General features: G+C 40.4%; 2 protein-coding genes across 2 annotated transcripts; one reads left to right on the forward strand and one right to left on the reverse strand.

Annotated features, from left to right (window-relative positions):
• Positions 1-14921: 14921 nt before the first annotated feature.
• On the reverse strand, positions 14922-16639 carry LOC142633057 (exocyst complex component EXO70B1-like). The gene has a single exon (XM_075807336.1). The coding sequence runs from the start codon at positions 16637-16639 to the stop codon at positions 14963-14965; it is 1677 nt and encodes a 558-aa protein (XP_075663451.1). The 3' UTR covers positions 14922-14962.
• Positions 16640-20936: 4297 nt separating this feature from the next.
• On the forward strand, positions 20937-22115 carry LOC142633058 (uncharacterized). The gene is made up of 2 exons (XM_075807337.1): positions 20937-21200; positions 21588-22115. Exons 1-2 carry the CDS (start codon positions 20937-20939, stop codon positions 22113-22115), a joined length of 792 nt encoding a protein of 263 aa, XP_075663452.1.
• The last annotated feature ends 1733 nt before the right edge of the window (positions 22116-23848 follow it).

Consider the following 23848-nt stretch of genomic DNA (forward strand, 5'->3'; position numbering starts at 1 on the left):
GAACCTATCCCACACGTTTTGTAAACAGTTGCACGTGTGGAAACCGTTTCGCGTTCCAGAGGATGCCACTTGGCGGTTTGATTTTCAAAAACGCGCGCATTTATTACCGTAAGTTACACCTTGTCCCCCACGTTCAACGGTGAGATGAGCATCCAACGGCCCTTGTTACTCCATGAAAATTTGGGCGGGACAAATGTAATTTCGAGGCCGCTTCCTGCACGTCGTGACGCTTCAGAAACCTGCGCCTTCATTTATTTCTCCAGAGGCTAATCCCATCAAAACATCAGCAATCACCTTTTGTCTGCAGAAATCCGTGGAAGTTTGTACAACTTGAAATTTGTAAGTCCTCATTTCTTTTCTCTGAACCCTTTCTTCTCGGACCCTGTCCTCGGCTACCCTTATAACAGTTCTCACTCTTAGAACTTAGTTTTTCGTTTCTTTCTTATGGGAAAGTTTAAATGTCTAGTTGATACCGCCGCTGGGATGGAAGGTTTTAAAGCCAAGTATCATATTCCCAGCGACGTAGGTCTAGAATACTGCCCGGCGGAAGCCGTGGCCGGTGCTAGGAAAACCGGAGAGGTCATCATTCTCATGGTCGCCTTCGTAGAAGGTGGGATGACCCTCCCAATGAAACTCGTAACCAGGGAGTACCTCCGCAACCACCGGTTGTGTCCAGATCAGTGCGCCCCAAACGTTTTTAGAGTTTTAAGAAGCGTCGATACTCCAAACGAGCAGATGGGTCTGAACCTCACCTGGCATGATGTCGTTTTTATGTACGAATGCCACATACTCACTGGAGTAGGCCGCACTTCTTAGCTGACCAAGACCTTCTCGACAACCCCAACACCATTCTGTACAACCGTCCTATCGCGGCAACCCCCCTCTCAACACACTCCCAAGCAACTGCTATCCCGGAGGAGCAGGTGTCCTCTTCACATACACTCGACAACGAAATAGATAACTTCCATCTTGAGGACATCGAAAGACCTCAAGGGAACCTATTCGTCATACTTTCTGACGAGGACGAAGAGCCCACCGAGGCCTCTGGAGTTGAAGGGTTCGTTGTTGCCCACCCCCCAGTCAAATCCGAGGAGGACATGGACAGACTTCACGGCCTTCTGACCAAGAGAGGCGAAAAAGTCGCCCAGAAGAAGACAGGAGGGTCCCAAGCTCTTCCATCCTTGCCACCTCCCCCTCCTCCAGCCGAACCTAAACTTCAAGCTGAAGAGCCAAAAAAGAAAAGAAAGGGGGAGGCCGAGGAGACTGCTGGCGAAAAACAAAAAAGACCGAAATAACAGCCGCAGCCAACTCAGCAGCAAAAGCTAGATAAAGGCAAAGGCAGGGCTCGTTCAGTTGAGAGTGGGGAGATCCGGGATGTGGCCAAAGTGCGCCGAGCACCGGCCACATGGTCTCCTGACCTAAAACTAGACGGTGCACCAATTTCCTGCCAGTCTAGTATCAGGGCAATCCAACAAGGCCACGCCCACCATCTGGCCGATGCGTTGGAGCGCCCACTTCTGCTGCCCAAGGACATGGAGACCTTGGAGAGAATGAGCCAACCCCAACTATTCCTGTCCTTAAAAAGGGAGTTAGCCCTGGTAAGTTTTAATTTTTCATGAACATTTCCTCCTTCATAATACTGGATTAATGAGAAGTGTCTTGCTACATCGAATTTCTTAACACTTTGTGTAGGCCGTTCAAGAAGTCTTTGTAGCCGAGAAGTTCGTAGAAGACTCTCGAAAAAAGGCTAGACTGGAGCTTGACATTCGAATGGAGACTGAGAAGTCCCTAGGCCAAGCCCTTGCAGAAAATGAGAAACTTGTCTCTCAGGTGGCTGATCTCAAAAGAGAAAGAGATGGTGCCGAGGCCAGCCTGAAGACGATAAAGACTCAAATAGAAGGGCAGCGCAAGCTTCTCCATGAAAAAGACGACAAATTAGCCCAAGCCGAGAAGGAGCGCTCAGAATTGGAGAAGGAGCTTGCGCGCCTGAAGGAGGAAGCCGGCGCATTCAGACGCTCTCTGGAGGCCGCCAAGCAGGCGAGTTATGAAGAAGGGGTAGGCACGCGGAGGAACGGTGACAGGAGGATTTTGCGGCCTTGTGCGGTACTGTCAGCAAGTCTAGGGGGAAGCTCTAAATGTAGCAGGTGTTCCTCCAGCCTCGGAGCTGAGGAAGTCCGAGAACATTTGGCTTCCCCTGGAAATACAGGAGATAGAAGAGACTCCTGCTGTTGCTCCTGCCCCTGAGGCAACTCTTCCTGTTCTTCCTCCTACGGCCCCAAAGCTTGTTCCAGATCCTACAGAGCCTTCAGGTGCCGACAAAGAGATGAAAAGGAGTGAGGATGCCGAGAAAGGCTTAAGCCAAACTGTGGAGCCCAATGTCTCTCCAACAAATGTAGCAGACAGAGGGAAACAAGTTTTGTCTCCCTTTGAGTTGGAGCTAAGAAACACCGAGGCAACCAGCACTTCTCAGCAAAATCCCCCTCCAAGAGTTTAGGGACCAGCCTAGAACTTCTCTTTCTTTGTAGCCATAACTTTAGCATGTAATGTGTATATGCCAAAATTATTAATGAAAGACAATTTTTGTGCAACTTTCTTTTATTTTTTATTTTCTATTTTTTATTTTTTATTTATTTTTTATTATTATTTTTTTTTGGGCTTATCGTAAGAATTCTTATGAAGACATAGTTAAAGGCAGGTCAGAACAAACAGATCTAGCACCAGGGATTGCACAATTATAACCCCCATACATCCACGCGCACGTTTGCCTGGCACAGTAAAATACTAAAGAACCTGATAGAGAGTAACTTAGTTTGGATGTCAAGCAATGCCTTAGTTAAACAATGCCTTAGTTAATCAATGTCTTATAATCTGTGGCACTGCCTTTAGTAGGATGTAAGGTCCGAGGACCTCTCCTTACATAAATTTACTTAACAATTAAGGACACAGAATTTAAAAACCGAATTAATGAATGGTAAGATGCTGATATCCACAAAACATGTAATAGAAACAAGAATTGTGACAAGATATTAAGAATAACAACTTTAACTGTTAAATTTCTCAAAGTAGGAGGTCCGAGGACCCAGTATAACTAAAGTTCTGGTTGACAGATGCTAAGATATCAATTTCCACAAGGTTTGTGGTCCGAGGACTACACTTAACCAAGTTTCTGTTTGATTCTTAAGAATAGTAACTTCAAATGTTAATTTCCCCAAAGTAGGAGGTCCGTAGACCCGGCATAACTAAGGTTCTGTTTAACAAATGACAAGACATCAATTTCCACAAGGTTTGTGGTCCGAAGACTACACATAACCAAGTTTCTGTTTGATTCTTAAGAACGATAACTCCAAATGTTAATTTCCCCAAATTAGGAGGTCCGAGGACCCGGCATAACTAAGGTTCTGTTTAACAAATAACAAGACATCAATTTCCACAAGGTTTGTGGTCTGAGGACTACACTTAACCAAGTTTCTGTTTGATTCTTAGGAACGGTAACTTCAAATGTTAATTTCCCCAAAGTAGGAGGTCCGAGGACCCGGCATAACTAAGGTTACGTTTAACAAATGACAAACATCAATTTTCACAAGTTTTGTGGTCCGAGGACTACACTTAACCAAGTTTCTGTTTGATTCTTAAGAACAGTAACTTCAAATGTTAATTTTCCCAAAATAGGAGGTCCGAGGACCCGGCATAACTAAGGTTCTGTTTAACAAATGACAAGGCATCAATTTCCACAAGGTTTGTGGTCCGAGGACTACATTTAACCAAGTTTCTGTTTGATTCTTAAGAACAGTAATTTCAAATGTTAATTTCCCTAAAGTAGGAGGTCCGAGGACCCGGCATAACTAAGGTTCTGTTTAACAAATGACAAGGCATCAATTTCCACAAGGTTTGTGGTCCGAGGACTACACTTAACCAAGTTCCTGTTTGATTCTTAAGAACAGTAACTTCAAATGTTAATTTTCCCAAAATAGGAGGTCCGAGGACCCGGCATAACTAAGGTTCTGTTTAACAAATGACAAGGCATCAATTTTCACAAGGTTTGTGGTCCGAGGACTACACTTAACCAAGTTTCTGTTTGATTCTTAAGAACAGTAACTTCAAATGTTAATTTCTCCAAAGTAGGAGATCCGAGGACCCGGCATAACTAAGGTTCTGTTTAACAAATGACAAGACATCAATTTCCACAAGGTTTGTGGTCCGAGGACTACACTTAACCAAGTTTCTGTTTGATTCTTAAGAACAGTAACTTCAAATGCCAAAGGTACTTATAACTTTGAAATGTTAACCAACAAAAGCACGTTTTATTAATAATAATACCTTCTAAGGTTATTTACATTCCACGGACGTGGTACAATTCTTTCATCTAGGTCTGCTAGTCTATACGACCCTATGCACTGCGAAAAACAATGCGATAGGGGCCTTCCCAGTTGGGTCCTAGCTTACCCCAAGCTGGGTTCTTAGAAGTGCCTACAACTTTTCTTAGTACAAGATCACCAGGTGCAAGTGGCCTTAGCTTCACATGAGCATCATATCCCCGTTTTAGCTTCTGTTGATAGTAAGCCATTTGGACCATCGTTGCCTCGCGTCGTTCCTCAAGTAAATCAAGACCTTTCTCCAGGAGTCCATTGTTATTCTCGGGGCTAAAAGAGCTCATCTTTAGGGTGGGAAAACCAGATTCCAGAGGTATCACCGCCTCGGCTTCATAAGTCATAGAGAATGGCGTTTCTCCCGTGGACCTGCGCGGTGTGGTTTGATACGTCCACAGAACATGAGGGAGCTCTTCTACCCATCTGTCTTTTGCATCGTCCAACCTTTTCTTAAGCCCACTGACTATGACCTTGTTAACGGCCTCGGCTTGCCCATTTCCCTGAGGATAAGCTGGGGTGGAGTATCTGTTTATGATACCCATGTCACCACAATATTGCCTAAAGGCCTTGCTATCAAATTGAACGCCATTGTCGGAGATAAGTGTGTGTGGTATACCGAATCTAGTGACAATATTTTTCCAGACAAACTTCTTGGAATCAACATCTTTGATATTTGCTAAGGGCTCGGCCTCAACCCATTTGGTGAAATAGTCTGTTCCCATAAGAAGCCATCTTTTATTTCCTACTACTCTCGGAAATGGCCCCACTATGTCCAATCCCCACTGCGCAAAAGGCCAAGGACTGGAGAGAGGGTTGAGAACCCCTCCAGGTTGATGAATATTAGGGGCGAACCTCTGGCATTGATCACATTTTCTAGCATAGTCCTGAGCCTCCCTTTGCATGTTGGGCCACCAATAACCCTGAGTCAGAGCCTTATGGGCTAAGGACCTTCCCCCAGTGTGGCTTCCACAAATCCCTTCATGCAGTTCCTCGAGAAGTGCTTCCGTTGATTCAATGTGCACACACAACAAGTACGGTCCTGAGAAGGATTGTTTGTACAGTTTCTGGTCCTCGGATAACCAAAAACGTGGCGCCTTTCGACGCACCTTCTTTGCTTCAGACTTGTCCTCAGGAAGGATGTCGTTCTTAAAAAAAGATATGACCGGGTCCATCCAACTAGGTCCAAGCCTTATTAGATGGATGCGAGCCGCCTTGGCGGGGGTAAGAGTTGGCTCTAGCAAATCCTCCACAAGGATAATCCTGGGCAAATCCTGAGCTGAGGACGTTGCTAACGTAGCCAAAGAATCAGCATGGGTGTTTCCACTCCTAGAGATGTGAGCTAAGACAAAGGAGTCAAATTCTGCTTGCTGACGCTTGACCTGGGCCAAATATTCCTGCATTCTTGGGCCTCCATGGTCCCCATGACCTGGCCGACCACCAACTGAGAGTCCGAGAATGCATGGACTTCCTTTCCACCCATCTTACGTAACATGTTTATGCCTACCAGAACGGCTTCGTACTCGGCTTCATTATTAGTAGCCGAGAATGACAGCCTTAGAGATTTTTCGAAGATAATTCCCTCTGGGGATATTAGAACAAGTCCCACACCAGACCCTTTCTGATTAGCTGCCCCATCCACATACATTTTCCAAGTCGAAGGCCCTGCGGCCGTGATCACACCAACTGATTTTCCATCCATGTGTGCTTCTTTTAGAGTCTCTTCTGGCAATGGTTCAGTAAACTCTGCCACCAAGTCAGCGAGGACCTGGCCCTTCACCGAGGTGCGAGGTTTGTATTTAACGTCAAAAGCTCCTAAAATGGTTCCCCACTTTGCCACTCTACCAGAGTAGTCGGCGCTGCATAACACTGCCTTAAGAGGCAATTGGGTCAGAACCACTACAGTATGAGACTAAAAATAATGAGGAAGCTTCCGCGTAGCATGAACTATGGCCAGAAGCGCTTTCTCCAAGAGCAGGTAGCGCACCTCGGCCTCATTCAAAGACTTACTAACATAGTAGACCGGTCTTTGCACCTCGCTGTCATTCCTTATAAGGACCAGGTTGATCGCGTGGACGGCCACTGCCAGATAAGCAAACAAGACCTCGTCCGCCTCGGGGCGAGACAAGATGGGTGGCCGAGAAAGATATTGCTTAAGCTGCTAGAAAGCTAATACATAGTCCTCGATCCATTGAAACCCTTTCCACTTATTCAACAATTGGAAGAAAGGACGGCATCGGTCAGCTGACCGAGAGATAAATCTATTCAATGCAGCAATCATTCCGGTCAATTTCTGGATCTCTTTTGGGTTTCGAGGCGGCTGCAAATCCTGAATAGCCTTGACCTGTGCTGGGTTCACCTCTATGCCTCTGTGAGTAATCATGTATCCCAAAAACTTTCCGGACCCTATGCCAAAAGAGCACTTTGAGGTGTTAAGGCGCAGCTTGTACTTTCTTAGCACCTAGAAGGTGTCGGCTAGATCTTTGACGTGTGAAGGTATCGTTTTGCTCTTTACCACCATATCGTCAACATACACCTCAATAGTCTTTCCCAATTGCTGTTCGAACATCCTGGTCATCATTCTTTGGTAAGTAGCCCCAGCATTTTTCAACCCAAATGGCATGACCTTATAGTGGTAGTTCCCCGTTGGAGTAATGAAAGCAGTCTTCTCTTGATCCTCCAATGCTAATGGAATCTGATGGTAACCCTGGAAAGCATCCAAAAAACTCATTCGAGGATGTCCGACAGAGGCATCCACCAGTTGATCAATACGCGGCATTGGGAACGAGTCCTTGGGGCAGGCTTTGTTCAAATCTGTGTAGTCCACACATACTCTCCACGTTCCATTCTTCTTTTTAACCACAACCGTATGTGCCAACCATTCAGGGTAGAAAACTTCTTTAATAGCCCCAGCCCTCTTGAGTTTGAGCACATCTTCCTTTACAGCCTCAGAATGTTCTTTGGAAGAACGCCGAGGTGGCTGCCTTCTCGGAACAATGGCAGGGTTGACATTCAAACGATGGCAAATGAAGCTTGGATCTACACCTGGAGCCTCATACGGGTCCCACGTAAAAACATCAATATTGTCCTTCAGAAATTCTAACAACTCCACTTTCTCCTAGTGTGGCAAACGTATGCCGACTTGGAAGAACCTCTCTGGATCATCAGCTACCAAAAACTTCTCTAACTCCTCACAATGAGCCTCCTCTCCTGTCATCATTCCAGATGCATCGAAGCTGATCGCTTGCTATAAGTCTTTGGTGATCAAAGCCGAAAACTCGGCCCCATGCACGGCAACTTGCGGCCGATATGCATTGCTGGCCACCGATTGGCCGCCGAGAACTTCCTCAACATATTCCCCAGGGGAATTTAACTTTAACATGCAAAGTAGAGGAGACGGCTCCCGAGCGTGCGGCCAAGGCTGGCGAGGATGGCTGTGTATGGAGAGTACGCGTCAACCACAATGAAATCCACTTCAACCGTTTCTGAGCCGGATTGAACGGGCAAACGAATCTGTCCCTTCGGCACAACGGCCCTCCCTTCGAAGCTTATAAGTGGCGAGTCATAAGGAGTAAGATCTTCCAGCTTCAATCTTAACCCCTTAAATAGATCAGGGTACATGATATCTGCACCGCTGCCTTGATCTATCATCACCCTCCTCACATCATAGTTCCCTATCCTAAGCGTAACTACAAGAGCATCGTCATGGGGTTGGATAGTCCCTACTTTATCCTCCTCGAAAAATCCCAAGACAGGCAAATTTAGCTTCAACCTCTTCGGCCTGAAGACGTGAAACTGTTATCACCCTGGTGGGAGCCGAGCCGGTCCTGCCAGGTGCAGCAAAAATAACATTAATTGTTCCTAACGCCGGCCGAGAGATGAATTATTCCTCGATTGTTTGAACCCAGTTGACCCTGCCCGCTAGGTTGGTATAAGTGCTTTGCTTCGAGTTTTCCTTCAGCGACAAGGCGCTTCAAGTGGTTCCAAAGGGTCAGGCGGTTCTCGGTAGTGTGGCCCACATCCTGGTGGTACTGGAAAAAGAGGTTCTGATTCCTCTTCGAAGGGTCTCTTGCCATCTTATCAGGTCATCTAAAGAAGGGCTCCTTACGCACTTTTTCCAGCAACTGATGTACTGGTTCTCGGAACACAGTGTTCACGGCCTGAGGTGCTGCCGAGCCGGACTGCCCAACGTAATCTCTCCTCGGCTTGTTATTGTGGTACCTGTCCGACTTGATATCCCTTCGCTCCTGCGGGATAACCTTCTCCTTGCCCTTTCCTTGCTATTGGTCTTCCTCCACTCTCTTGTACTCGTCAATACGGTCCATGAGGCGACGTACGCTACGGACGGGCTTTTTAGTCAAAGACTTTCTCAGATCGTGATCAGTAGGAAGACCTACCTTAAAGGTATTAAGCGCCACCTCATCAAAGTCGCCATCTATTTCATTAAACATCTCCCAGTAACGGTCGGAGTATGCTTTCAGCGTCTCCCCTTCCCTCATGGTCATGGATAACAGCGAGTCCAATGGCCGAGGTACTCTGCTACACGTAATGAACCACGAAGCGAATGCTCTAGTAAGCTCCCCAAACGAACCTATAGACCCCGATTTAAGGCCGTTGAACCACCTCATAGCAACAGGTCCCAAGCTAGAGGGGAAAACTTTACACATCAGGGTCTCGTTGTGAAAGTGCACCGCCATCCTCTGGTTAAAGTGACTCACGTGCTCCACTAGATCAGTCCTGCCATTGTATATGTTAAAGGTGGGTTGAGTAAAACTCCTGGGAAGCCTCCCCCTTCTCTATCCTCCGTGAAAAGGAGATTTGGAGAGTTGGTGCAACGCCGGAGCTCATAGCATCGTTCCACTAAGCCCACAGAAGGAAGCTTCTTGCGTCTGCGAGCTGGTTGGTCATCCTCCTCGCCAGAGGACATTGCACTGGGGGGTGAGCATGACCTTGAGCTGTAGCTACCTCCCCGTACCTCCTCTGAGGAAGGATTAGATGAGGATGGTGAAGACCTGCGTCTGGCGCGGCGTAACTTTCTCTTCAAACGATTAATCTCCTTCTGCATGCCTTTAGCACCATCCTCATGGGTGGTGCTACCCCTACCATGAGCATGGCTAGCCCCGGGGTACTCTGTATGGACACCTCCCTCACGATCCCTTCGACGCTCAAGACGCTCGAAAAGATCCTCCGGTTGTGATCCCTGTGACTCTGCATGGTGAGAACCCAGACCTGCCATAGTATCCCAACTCCTTCTAGACTAGATTTCCCACAGACGGCGCCAATTGTAAGTACACAATTGCACCTGGACCCAAAGACAATCACGGGCTCAGGCCCAATGAGCCTTAAACAATGAAATTTGTAAAGTGTGGGCTTAAAATCTAGATTAGAAGTACTGGGAACTTGATAACAGACTAACACTTGTAGATAATAAACAATAACGGCAAATAGACCTCCTCGGACGTGAGCCGAGGACTACTTCTGTATTATTTCTCTTTCTTTCTTAAAGGTTACAATTCTTCTTTTTCTCTTTTTTGTTCTCCCCTCTCTTTTTTGGCCTTCACCCCCCTTAAATACTTTTTTTCTTGATGCCTTTTGGCTAGTGACTAGAAGTTTCAGCCCTACTGTTCAGGGGTTACCTCCCCATTAATGCGGCCAAGAAGGTAGATGCAAAGTCTTTAATGCGGAGGTGGCAGCCTTTGCTCTTGATATTTTCTTTAATACTGGTGCATCGAGAAGGTTCAGGGTTTCCCCCTTTAACCATTAGTCTTTCTAGAGTTGTGTTTTGACCTTCATAATGAAGCTTTGAATTCTCTTGGGCTTGTCCGAGGAGAAGCTCGTCCTCGGCTGCACCCTTGGACCCTCGGCGTATGGGCCAATTCGTAGAGTTCAATTCTGGAGCAGGTCGGCCCTCCATGCTACAGTCCAAAGGCCCATATGCCCATTTGGACCAGTTTACTCCTCACAATAACATTATTCTTATATTTATTGAATTCAAATTTTTATAAGTCTTAAGTAAAAGTGTCTAAAATTTTTATTAGGGTGGTCAAAATAGGTTAATTTAGTAAATAATATATTTTTATAAAGTACATACATACAATTTTTGCAAGTCAGGGTGATCACAGAACATATTAGTTTAAAATAATTTTTTATATAATTTTTTTTTTTTGCATATATAAGTTTTTTTTTTGACAAGTGAGGTGGTCCTAGGACTACCCTCACGTGCAAGAGTAGAACCGCCAGTGCACGTTTGGGATCAACACATGCAGCCCCAAACACAAACCCTTTTTAAAAACTTAATGTTGCAGATGAAGTCCTGTCCTGACAAGTTATAATTTTTTGATATCATTTCCTATAGACATAACCATAGTGGCACGCCCCACACCATCAAGTGATCCTTCTAGCGTCTACTGATTCTTCAAGTGTCTACCAACTATTCCAGTACACCATTCCACCCGCTTAAAATTATGCATTTAGTCCTATGAGCTTCGTTTTTCATCAACACCCTTTGAGAAATCTCTCAACGTGCGAAAGGGCTTCATGCTCCACTTATTAGCACTTACTAATTAATAGCAGACCCAAGCGACTGCATGAGAAATATATAATTATTTTGAGATGGAGTATGATGTATTATATATTCTCTAAATTTTATTATAAATAATTTGTTCTCTCTCTAAAAATTAAAAAATTTATAAAAGTAATTTCTATCTATCTATATATTTTTACAAATATATAATTTTATAATTTTTAGTCTTTTTGATTGATATTATTCTTTTTTGAAGTAATCTATATTTTTCTAACTATGGTTATTATTCATTATAATTTTTTCTAATTTCTTTTGATAGAAATAAAATTTTTAAGTTTTAAATTTATTATTCAAAATTTTCATTCTTTTAAGGAGATTATCATAATAATCAAAACTTATCACATAATTTCAATCAATATTACTCAACACAATAACGAGTATAAAGTTTTGACGAGCAATTGGTGTTGAACATCAATTTTGAAAATTTTAGATGCATGGATAAAGCTTTGTAGATGTTTCTGTTGGAAATCTAATACTCTAGAAGATGGATACATTTGTCATTAATAGTGGCCGGTTCATTGTGCATGTTTAGGAAACACGATGAGTGACTACCACGGTTAAAAAAAAATTGACCTAAATATCATAGTGTACAACATTTTGCCTTAAATAGGTGAACCTTGTCTCTAACTCTAACCTCAATCATTTTGTTCTTGGAGGGCCCTTTTATTTATTTATTTATTTTTATGAACGAAAAAAGGGCTTCACATGTGTAATCATTGACCCGGTCTATTTGAACTCGTAGAAGTCATGGCGTGAGACACCCTGGGTGCGTTAGGGATATTTACGTCGTGACACAACATTTTTGTGAAATGCACGATTCAAATAGGCAATTCTTGGACCCGCAGGTGTGACCTAGTCTGGGACTCCTACCAACGCACCACACCCCTAGGGGGTGTTCTTGGAGAGCCCTTAACTTGGGTCAGATCACTCCATATCATTGTTTAATCATGGTTTTACAATATATAGAAAAATAATAAGTTAATCAAGTAACTTGTGAATAAATTCAAACTCGTTCGACAAAAGAATGAGTCAAGTTTGAATATTAAATTTTGTTTGGTGATGATGAGCTCAAACTCAGCTTGTGTCTAAAAAAAAAAATTTTAAATGAACAAGCTTGATTTTTTCTTACTCGACTAAGGTGGGCTTGTTTACAGCCCTATTTGTATCCATTATTTTGTACATTTTTTGTTTCTTGCACTAATCTTGTGTCTAGTTATTGAGATAATATCAAATGTCAATTTAGTTGAAGTTGTTCAAACATTGGCCCAACACAAAATTCTTCACATTGGGTCTTGCAAATGTCATATATTAGCATGTTTAAGTATCAAAGCTCCAAAAATTCCTTACAAATTTGTGATGGTACTGTAGCACAATTGTAAAACTAAATAATACTTTTTAAATGTGTATTAGAGATTAGAGAGAGAAGTGAGAAATATTTTTATATTATTTAATATTATTTCATATATAGTATGGTAAAATTAAAATTAAAATATTAAGTATATGGTAAAATAGTATAGTATAAATAATAAAATAAATTTATTTTGGTTGTGCGCGTAAAAAACTCGTTGGCCCAGTAATGGATGTTGAAGCACAAACACGGCAAATTGGGTGACGTATTCATGTTGATCACGTGTTTCCGACATGATTTCCTGCATCTCTTATGGATCACTGACCTGCTGTCAGCGAGATTTGAGTCATTCTCCTTATGTACTCTTTTTTTCTGAGTGCACACAACACTTTACTTTTTTTTCTTTTTCTTAATTAGGCAGAGGGACAAGAAAGAGTTGGCCACACAGCACTTCAGTATTTTTATTTGTTTACATGGTTTGCTTTACTGGAAAGCTTTAGGAACTTGTTTTCTTTTTTCCTAATTAGGCATAGGCACAAGAAAGAGTTGGATCCGGTGCAATAACCCGAGTTATTGTACAGTGCCATGCGAGATTTATGATTGGGTATTTTTTTTTTAACTTTTTTTTATCTTATCAACTTTATATGTTATTGGGATGATAATTGCAGGATAATCTCAATTTGTATGGGAAGTCTCTAGGAACATAAGTAGCCTTTAATAGTCAAAGATTTAGAATTCTTTAGGATCTGATTATTTTGTTGAAACTGAAAATTTATTGCTTAAAGTAATGTAGATAAATGTAAAAGTTAGTTGAAATAGTACAGTAGAATCTATGAATACTAGTAAAAATAAGCTAAATAGTAATAAGTTGGCAAAAATAATCTTTGCCAAACGAATACTTATATGCTTATGGTCTTAGAGGTGAATATATATATATATATATATACACACACACACACACATATATGTACGGGGTATGATCCCAGGACCATCGGGCCTTGGCCCGAACATTCACTAGGATCAAAACTGGGTCCAAGCCTCATAGTAAAGCCCATTTCGTTTCAAGCGCATGATAGGCAAACCCATACCGGTCAATTATGCCTTGATCGAGGATGTGTTTGCTCGGAACAACCCATGCCCTCGGCAACTCTGTATTGCCTTGGGTAGTATTGCTGCTGAGCAATCTTTCGAAGGCAGGAATAAGTTCCAATGTCATTACCACTGTTTCCAATGGAACATTTTCCTTATCAGGAATAATCAAATTGGATCCTACCTACATGAGTGAGACTAATAGTTAATCATGGGCACCACACCAACTTCAAGCTATAAATAGGAGAAGGGAGTAAAGAGAAGGGGTTGTTGATGCGGGGTAAGAAATAGAGAGTGAGAAAAAGAAAGAGCATACTATCTAAAGAGAGGAACTTAAAAAGAAGAGAAGGGAAGTTCGTGAGAGTTGAGAGGTGTAATTAGGATAGTTGGTAAAGAACTATCCTTAGTAAGAAATTCTAAACCCACCATACAAATAACTTGTGACCCTAATTCTAAGCTTGGTCCATTAAGTAGAAGTTAGGTACGCACAATATATATATATATATATATATATATATATATATATATATATATATATATATATATATATATATATATTTATATAATGTAAGTGGGTTTCAAATCAACCATAAGAGATTTTATTTGTTGATCTAATTGAAATTCATGAATATGATTATAAGCTGATTTGGGATAACTAAGATTATATGGATTTGGATAAAGTTAAATACAAAATTGATTGTAAATTAAGGTTACAACTCTATTTAATAAAATAAATATTGCTACATATTTTGAAAATTTAACTGTTGAATTATATGCTCTTTACACCCTTAATACACATGACAATTTTTTTGTCAATTGAATATTATTTACTACATGATCTATAAGCTTATATTTTATACATAATTTTAAACTGCAAAAATTTGCAATTTAAACAATTTATTGATGATATAACTATTGATCTTTAATTTTTTAGAAATTTTGTAAACATAGAAAATATAAGAATAAGATATAATTCAATGGTGAATTTGTCAAAATTCACTCCTAATAAATTTTATCCCACATTAGTTATGTGTGTTTAATATCCGCTATTTATAATCCCAGTCTATAAAGGTTAGGTCATTTTGAAGTTGTACTCTGGTTATGTAATGTATTATAATCTCGGTTTAAAACAACAATAATACTATTTTCGTATGTGTTCTAATAAGTATTAGTGTTCACTAAAAAGAAATAGAGATGTTTATCCCACATTAGTTGTGTGTATCTAGTGTTTGTTATAGTCTACAACTACAAAAGGGTCTAACTTTTGTAGTTGTACTTTGATTATATAATATATTATAAACCTAATTTAAAACGCTAATATTACTATTTTTATATGTATTCTAATAAGTATTACTGTTTATTAACCCAAAAAAAAAAACTTTGTCCTATGAATTTTTCCCTAGAACCTGCATGTACATAAATTATTACAGTATATATAGCAAGGGAGACAATTAATCTTCATAAAACCCTATGTTTAAAACATTAACAACAATAAAAATAAACATCATATAATCAAGCTACATTTAACACACTCTTTTCCAACTAATCCTTTATTAGAACTTGATACAAGTTAGTCCTTCATCGTATGTACTTTTTCTGCAATACTCGCGGTGATCCCTCGAACAAATCCAACAAATAACTCTCTAAATCATCTGCTGTGTACTTTATGTATTTCCCAGCATACCTTCCACTTTCTACTTGATTCCCAAGCATTCCCATAAATGAGCGGTAAGCGGAGATCACGTTTTCCATTATAGATATCCTAAGATCTTGCCGGAGCTGAGCATCGGGGACCTTCCAAGCAGTTTGAACCCTATATAGTTCCTCAAAACTAGCATTGAAATTCTTAAATCTGTTCGAGGCATTAGAAAAGCTCTGACCAACCCCTTCATCCTTTAAACAAAGCAACACTTTGGTCCAAGAAGCCTTATGATAACTCGTTGCGTATTGCCTTACCTGCTCATGATGTTTATGAACCCAATTATCACCTAAGAACCCACCAAGATCCAAATCTTTCACCTTCTGCACTATATACTGAGTATTATTCATCAGAAAAATATACTGCAATCCATCATCATCCTCATAGAGCTTCGATTTCTTTTGAAGATTGAACTTTAAACATGTTATCAACACTAACAACTGCCTACTTAACGGAGTCAATGCTTCTAATTGATCATCTTTCTCATCAATATTTCCCAACAACAAGTTCAGAGTATCACTATAATCCAGAAGCGACTGCACATAACCCATCACGTACCGCGACAGCGGGTCAATCTCACCGCTCTGCGTAAATTTCACAGAGGTCCCATTGTAAACCGCATTCTCAAGCTCGGGAAATGTCCCCCTGTCTGCCTCGCCAAGCCTGTTGAGCATATCTTTCACCTTATTGATCACTACATTGTCAGTAATCAACCCTTCCAATTGCGCCAATGCCTCAGCCATCGCGTCATACATGTCGAGTATCCCAAAGAGCTTCTGAGGCGATTTTCTCCCAATTGCAACGGCTTTACCGAAGCTTAATAACTGCATCACGCAACTTTTCATGGTTTCATTGGAGCGAATCTCTTCGCTTTCACTCTTCTTGCTGTTGAGAATCAACCTAACGACGATCTTCACCAATTGAATCCACTTCTCCATCTCCACCCTTAGTGAGTTCCACTTGATTTTCTGAACCTCTTTGATTCTCAACTTCTTGATATCTAAGAGCAAGAGGTGCTCACCCAAAGATGTTCCATCATCGGTCTCTGACTTGTTGGGCGATAATAATAATGATGGAAAGGAAATGTGCTTAGGAGTTGATCCATTAGACACTGAACTGTCTGTGTCCGACATGTTGGGCTGTGGAAAGAAGGGATCATATGAGGGTATGTAACGATTTTGATCCATAATTTCATAGTAATCGGGACTGTCTACTTGAGAACTGGCTGGTGGGAAGATTGACATTATGGAATATGAGGAAGGTATGGAACGACTTCGAACAAGTATTTCATAATATTCGGGACTGTCCATGGCTGGTGGGAAGATTCCCATTATGGAATTGGAACGAGAAAATACTGAAGGTGTTCCATAAAATACTGAACTAGCATCAGTCTCAGACATTGTGGCTGTGAAGAGTGATGAAATGTTAAGAGGGGAGTTTGGATTTGTTCTGTTCCATACGCGACTGTCACTGCCAGCTTCCGACTTGGCTGATGGAAAACATGACCCTACTAGTGACACGCTTCTTTCTCTGACATCGTAGCTTGAATGAATCATTCTTGTTGCGATTTCTCTGACCTCATCCTCAACTTTTGGGTCGATCAAATCAGCCGAAGTGTAGTCGTCTGAACTAAGCCACGCTCGTTAAGCTGCAAGCTACGATTATTGTCGAGGAAGCTGGTCATCGTGGTGGTAGCCATAAAGTTTCCGATTTTAGGATTTGGATCAAAGAGAGAAATAAAGAGAGAGAAAACGAAAGAGCCAGGCAATTTTTAATGGTTTTGTTTCGAGGAAGCTGAGTAGAGAAGGAAGATGTGGTGCGGTGATTTTCAAAAAAGAAGAAAATTTTTGAAGGGAATGGAAAGTGGTGTGTGGATGAGAGCGTCAAGTGCGGGAACTTTATAAAAGGTTTTTGGGCATGAAATTTCTGGACTGTGTTCCGAACCAATACAGAAATTACTCCCCGTACAAAGACTCCAAACACATCGACTTTTTCTTTTCTTTTTTGCTGAAAACTTTGACTGAGCTTTGGCTAACAGCCTAACACTGCGAATCTCAGCGGTGTTTCCAAAGATCAAAGTGTAACAGGTTTCGTAAACTTCTGTGTCCTTTCTTAGTATTTATTAAGGCTGCTTCTAAAACCATTTTTTTTTTAATGGGTGCAGCTAGTGTACCCTGACGTTTTTAGCGGCAACTGTCAATAGACATTAGACACAAGCCACTCCTCACTCCTTTTCTTTATAATCTGCCATGCATAAAATCAAAACGAGGGAATACGACAGCAGCCAAGACTCTTTGTTTGTTTGTTTTTTTTTATAATCTGCCATGCATAAAATCAAAACGATGGAATACGTACAATTGTTGGCATCTTCCAAACAAACAGCAGCTATGCCAGGTGGAAGATTACTTGAATAGAAAAAACAAGATAACATAGGTCATAGGATCTAATAAGAACTTTGCTGCTCGTAGAGCAGCAGAGTTACGACTTCTTTTGACCCAGTTAATTAAAAGATCATGACGTAAAAGACAAAGCTAGTTTACTAATATTTGAAATAAAATATTAGATGTCCATGTTATAAACAGGGATACTTTAGGTACATGATGCCCAATTTCTCAAAAAAAAGAAAAGAAAAAAAGAAAAGGGTACATGATGCCCATGTGTAACGTCCCTGCTTTAAAAAAAAAAGAAAAATGGATGTGGTCTGATTTTGAGACCCACGTGAGGCCCGCAACCACTCATTCTCACAAAATATCTCACTCTCTCCCTTGGCTAGTGAAGGGGATCCCTTCATTTTCTTTAAGTTGCGTTTGGTTAGACAGTAAATAAGTTTCAAAAAATATTTTACGTGTTTGCGTGTGTTTGGCAACAACTGAAATCTTGGTCAAACTGAAAATCACTTGCATTGACCGTAAAATACTCCCTTCTCACCCGCAAAACATTTTTCATTTCTATTTTACCTTCAATTCGTTTCCGTCTCTCATTTTCGCCTCTCACGCACTCTCGGCTTCTCGCATTCTCTCTCACTCCAGTCGAGCTCCACTCTCTACCTCACGCCAGTCTGAGCTCAACCGTCTCCCTCACACCAGTCCGAGCTCCACCCACAGTCCGACGAGCGCTGCCACTCTCCCACGGTGAGTTTCCTCCACTGTTTCTCTTCCTTTCACAGTCCGACCGAGCCTCTACAACAGCCGATCCACACACCAAATGACCCACACACCTCCGATCCCCACACCTACGATCCACCCACCTCCGACCCACACACCTCCAACCCATTCTACAAAACCCAATCCACCCACCTCCGACCCACCCTCTACAAAACCCGATCCAAACCTCCGTCCCACCCTCTACAAATGCTACTCTCAGGGTTGAATCGATCTATATATATATATATATATATAATTATTTAATTAAATACATATTTAATTATTTATTTACTTGTTTTAATTATCTAGTTATTTATTTGATTATTGATTTCAGAAATTAAATTTTGCTGCTCTTACAATTATACAGAAATAGAAATGCAATGTGATTTGTTGGTGTTAAAGCTCTTGATGTTTTTGTTGATGAATATTCTACTGTTTAGCCAGAAAATGTTTAGACACTTAAAATAAGGGTATGATTAATATAATAGATTATTATTTAAAGGGGAATTAAACATTTTATGGCTTCTCATAATGGTTTTGATCTCACTTGTCCAAAAAAAAAAAAAATAAATAAAAATACTACAAATTGCTTGAATGTTTGGGAGTTGGCTGGTTTGTATACAATAAAATATTGATTGTGATGGTATTATATTGTGTACCTTGTTGATGGCTTTGGTGATACAGAAATATATGTGCATAAATTTTGGTACTTGTTATGACTGTGATTTGTGAGCTGGCTGATCAATGCATATGGCACCTTGTGAATACTATGGACAGCCTACCACAATAGTTGTGTTTTTTTCCTTGATCTTGAACTGGGCTTGTTATAACATTTATCTGAATTTGGATTGTTTAACAAACTTTGAGCATGCCTGGATATACTGATTGTGTTAGAGATCATGGGTGTTGTGTTGGTTGACAAGGTGTGCCCTGCTGTTTTACTGTTGTGACTGTTTTTATATACTGTGTACTCAATATCATGCTTGTTTGCATACCTCTTAGACCACAATGTTTGTGATGTTTTAGATGAAGAAAAAAACCAAAGCAGCAGTTTTTGCCTCAATTGCATCTGTCCTCCTTGTGGGGGTTGCATTGGTAAGGAAATTGCGACGTAGATGACTGCCTAGGGCACCTTATGTTAATCATGTAGCCGAAAGAGAGCATTACATAAATAGTATTCTGCATGGAAGTGAGAGACTTTGTGTTAGTCAAATTAGGATGAAGCCTATAGTTTTCCACCACTTATGTCACATCCTCACTGAGGGGGAGCACATATGCCCTACTACGCACATATCCGTTATGGAGCAAGTGCTAATTTTTTTTACACATTATTGGTCATAATATGAGATTTCGTGTAATTGGTAGTCGGTTCCATAGATCGACTGAAATTGTCCATAGATATTTCAACGTCGTCCTTAGGGGGGTCCTGAAATTATATAGAGCTCTAATAAGATTGCCTAGCGAAGATACACCCCTAGAGATAAGGGATAGTAGAAGGTTCTACCCCTATTTTAAGGTAAATATTGCGACTTGTGTGTATGTGTAAATTATGAAGATTTGTGTAATTCTAAATCATTATGTTTGTCAAAAATTAGGATTGTGTTGGAGCGATAGATGGTACACATGTTCGTGCATCTGTGCCACCTGAGATACAAGGAAGGTTTCGTGGTCGCAAAGGTGGAACCACGCAAACTGTGTTAGCTGCCATTCGTTTTGACTTGAAGTTCACTTATGTATTGGCTGGATGGAAAGGCAGTGCACATGATTCACGTGTGTTAAATGATGCATTTGCTAGGCCAAGGGGATTTTCAATTCCCTCAGGTATTATAGGATTACTTCACCTTTTGAGTTTATAAGTTTAATAAATTTTGTGTATTTTTCTAAGCATAGTAGTGATTTGGTTTTATTTTTGAACATATGTAGGTAAGAATTATCTTGGTGATGCTGGGTATGGTAATAAAAATGGAATTTTTTCACCCTATCGGAGTGTGCGATATTACTTGAAAGAGTTTAGTGATCGTCCTCCTGAGAATGAACAAGAATTGTTCAACCTCCGACACTCTTCCTTGAGAACTACCATTGAGCGAGGGTTTGGAGTGTTGAAGAAATGTTTTCGAGTGTTGGATGCAGAACCATTTTGGTCTTTTGAAACCCAAGTGAAAGTAGTGTTAGCATGTTGTGTGATTCATAATCACATTATGGGGGTTGATCCTGCTGACTATATTATGGAAGCTGCAATGAACCAAGTAAAGGGTAGTGGCTCCCAACAAGAAACACAGTCACATCGGGAGTCCGTTGAAGACAGTGGAGTGTGGAATGCTAAGAGAGATGAGATATGCCAAGCTATGTGGTCTGATTATACCAGGAGTGGAGAGTAGAACTTTATTTAGATTTATATGATTGTCATATGTACTGTATTCTTGTTTTCTATATGCTCAATCTATTTACTGTAGACTTCTGGTGGTGTAAGGATCATTATTTTCAACAATACATTGTTATTTCCAGTATTTGTTTCGTTCTGTTGTGCACATCTATAATCGTGGTTGTATGTGTGTTTGATTTGTTGTTCATATGCACAGTAATTCGTGAATGCTACTTGGATTGTTTAAATGCTAGTCTCACTATACAATTATCATATGTAGTAATATCGAAAGGGAAAGAAAAGGTGGGTAGTAAGCAATTCCAATGGTTGCCACCAATGCACACAACGATGCTAACTGTACTTGCCGAAGAGGCCACGAAGGGCAACAAGCCCTCGAACACTTTTAAGCCCGGTTCCTTCGCTACTATCGCCAAGGCGATATCTGAACAGTTTGGGGTCGAATGCCACCCCTCGTATGTTGAGAATCAGATGCGTACTTTGAGGACAATGTGGACTACCATTCAAAGTCTTCAAAAGAAAAGTGGGTTCGGTTGGGATGATAGCTTAAAAATGATCACGTGCGATGCGAAGACGTATCAAGAGGAAGTTATGGTATGGTTTTCAACTATATTTTCTTAATATAGATGATAATATATTTTTTTGGCTTTTATAATCTATGAATTGAGAACAAGACAAGGCTGACTTAGTACCCTCTTTATATAAAAATTGTAGTGTCATTCTTTTTAGGATTCCATTGCTTTTCAAATGTAACTTTCATGTGAGGATCTGTTGTAAAATCTACTGTTAGCATTTGTGCATTGTATTCTCTATTGTTCTTATCCCATAAATCATGGATTATGTCTCTTGTGGTAATAACAGCTTTTTTTTTTGTTTATCATTCACATAAATCATCTAATGACATTTATATTAAATTGAATATTGAATTTATGAGTGAAGTGATCATTGCATTGTTATTGTATGTTCCTTTCTCCCTTACAGGCGCATCGTAAGCATGCTAATTTTTTGAACAAGAAGATAGAGATGTATAATGAGTTGGCCATTGTAGTGGGTAAGGATTTGGCCACAGGAAGCTTTGCTAAGTCATATGTTGATATTGGCACAGAGCATGACAATGCAGAGAGCACTGAGATGGTGGCTGATAATGGGGAGGAGGGTGTGGTGGATAAGGGGAAGAATGTGGTAGAATCATCCACCACTGGGTCCACACTTTCGAAGTCCAGCAAAAGAGGCCGTGCATCTCTCTCTGATGATAGTGCTCTGACTGATTTGTCTAATCAGCTTAAGGAAATTGCTGTGGCCTTGAAAGAAATCAACCGGGGGCTTGTTGATTTTAATAGTCTTTACTCTGAGGTGATGACTATGGCGGCGAATGGGTATAGTGAAGGTATGCTCGCAACTGCCTTTGACCATCTGTGTGAAAATAAGAAGGCAGCTAGGGGATTTTTGGCCAAGAATGTTAAGCTGAGGAAGCTTTGGATGGATAGTTATTTGTTCACTCGACTTTGACTTGTTTGTTTAGTGCTGATTGTGATGGTAGTAGCTTTAGGGATTGTGTGTGATGTAGTACTAGTATGATCCTAACATTGTATTATATATGTGACAATTGTATTATCAGTAAGCAGCCTATGTATGTATTTGTAACCTATAGGATGTGAACTCTTTTGTATTATTGAGATGATACAATTGCCCAAGTTATGTATGGTGACTTTAAGCATGTAGGGCACATGTGTACTGTTCAGATACCACGTGTAGGTATCAATTTTGCACACCATTTACTTGTAATGGTAATGGTGAAAGTACATTTTGTGCGTTTTGATATAAATATTATGGGTATATTCGGATGCTCTTTGTTGATGTTGAAGTTGATGATTATTTTTGTGATACTTTTTGCAAATGTTGAAGTGGATGATTATTTTTGTGCTATTACAGGTTCATCTAGGCAATGCAGGTTTTTATTTGTAAATGCATTTCGTATTTTCCGTAAAATGTGTGAACAAATCAAACATGGGAAAAAGAATACAGTAAAACGAATTTCAAGGCAACCAAACAGTGGAATTTGTTTTCTGCCTTATTTTCCATGGTGCAACCAAACAGCTTGAGTACATTTTCTTTACGGGAAAATATTTTCCCTTGAAATGATTTTCCGTCTGGAATTGATTTACCATCCAACCAAACGCAGCCTTAATTTCACACCCAAGCACAAACACACCCACATACACTACTCTCTACATCTCTCTTTCACTCTCTCGTCGGTGCCCATTTCACAGCCACCTCCACCATTTTTCCAGCAAGATTTATTGGAAAAACTTCATAGGAAAAAGCTGAGGCTCACTCATCCCATTTATTTGAGGTAAAAATTCCTAATCTTTTTTATGGGTTTAATACTTTTGCTTGAAATCATTTTAATCTAAGCTTTGATAATGATGTTTATTTTTTTTGGGTTAAAGGACGATACATTAAAAACTAAATAGCTATATAAAGTTTAGGACACAGACGGTTAAAATACATTCCAACAAAGTCATCCTCAAAAGCATTAAAGACATCTATAGGCGAACTATTAAACATAATAAAATCGAACTCCTGGCCAGCACTCATTCTAGCCAGCATATCAACACATCAGTTAGCTTGACGATAGCAATGATTAAACTAAATTCACTAGATTTGGGAAGCCAGCTACCTGCAATCACCCAAGATAGGAGAGATTACGAGCTTATTTGGATAGCATGAAAATTGAGTGATATCACTCAGTTTTTATAATCCATCATCCAAAACAAGTGGGTCCCACAGATAGATGATTGTTTGGCTTGGTTTTGGATGATTGTTTCCATCACTCAAAAACTCAAAATTTTGAGTTTGGATGATGGAAACTAAAAACACAATTTTGGTGTTTTTAGATGTTAGAGCTATGAATTTAATGACAGTTTGGTAATAAAATACAATTAGTGGGACCCATGGTCAGATCACACATGTGCTCCACCACACTTTATCTAGTTCACTTTTTATCTCCCAACGTGATGTTTGATGTTTTCTTCTTCTTTTTCTTTTACTTCTTTATTTTTCTTTCCTTTTTTATCTTTTGTTTGTTTTCCTCTTCAAGTTGGGTTTTTGCTCTTAGTTTCTTCTCTCTTTTCTTTTTTCTTTTCTTTCTTTCTTCTTCACTCTGGTTTCTTCTCTTAGCTGCTTTTTTTTTTTTTCTTCATGTAGTGATGGCAGAGATGGCTGAGTTTGGGTCTCTGATC

This window comes from Castanea sativa, chromosome 4 (assembly GCF_040712315.1).
Source record: "Castanea sativa cultivar Marrone di Chiusa Pesio chromosome 4, ASM4071231v1".
Taxonomy (NCBI): domain Eukaryota; kingdom Viridiplantae; phylum Streptophyta; class Magnoliopsida; order Fagales; family Fagaceae; genus Castanea; species Castanea sativa.

What these genes read in the sequence shown, in the direction of transcription:
- LOC142633057 (XM_075807336.1), bottom strand. Translation starts at nt 16,639, where the DNA reads ATGATTCATTCAAGCTACGATGTCAGAGAAAGAAGCGTGTCACTAGTA.
- LOC142633058 (XM_075807337.1), top strand. Translation starts at nt 20,937, where the DNA reads ATGCTAACTGTACTTGCCGAAGAGGCCACGAAGGGCAACAAGCCCTCG. An exon ending in CGTATCAAGAGGAAGTTATG is followed by an intron (nt 21,201 to 21,587) that starts GTATGGTTTTCA and finishes TCTCCCTTACAG; the next exon opens with GCGCATCGTAAGCATGCTAA.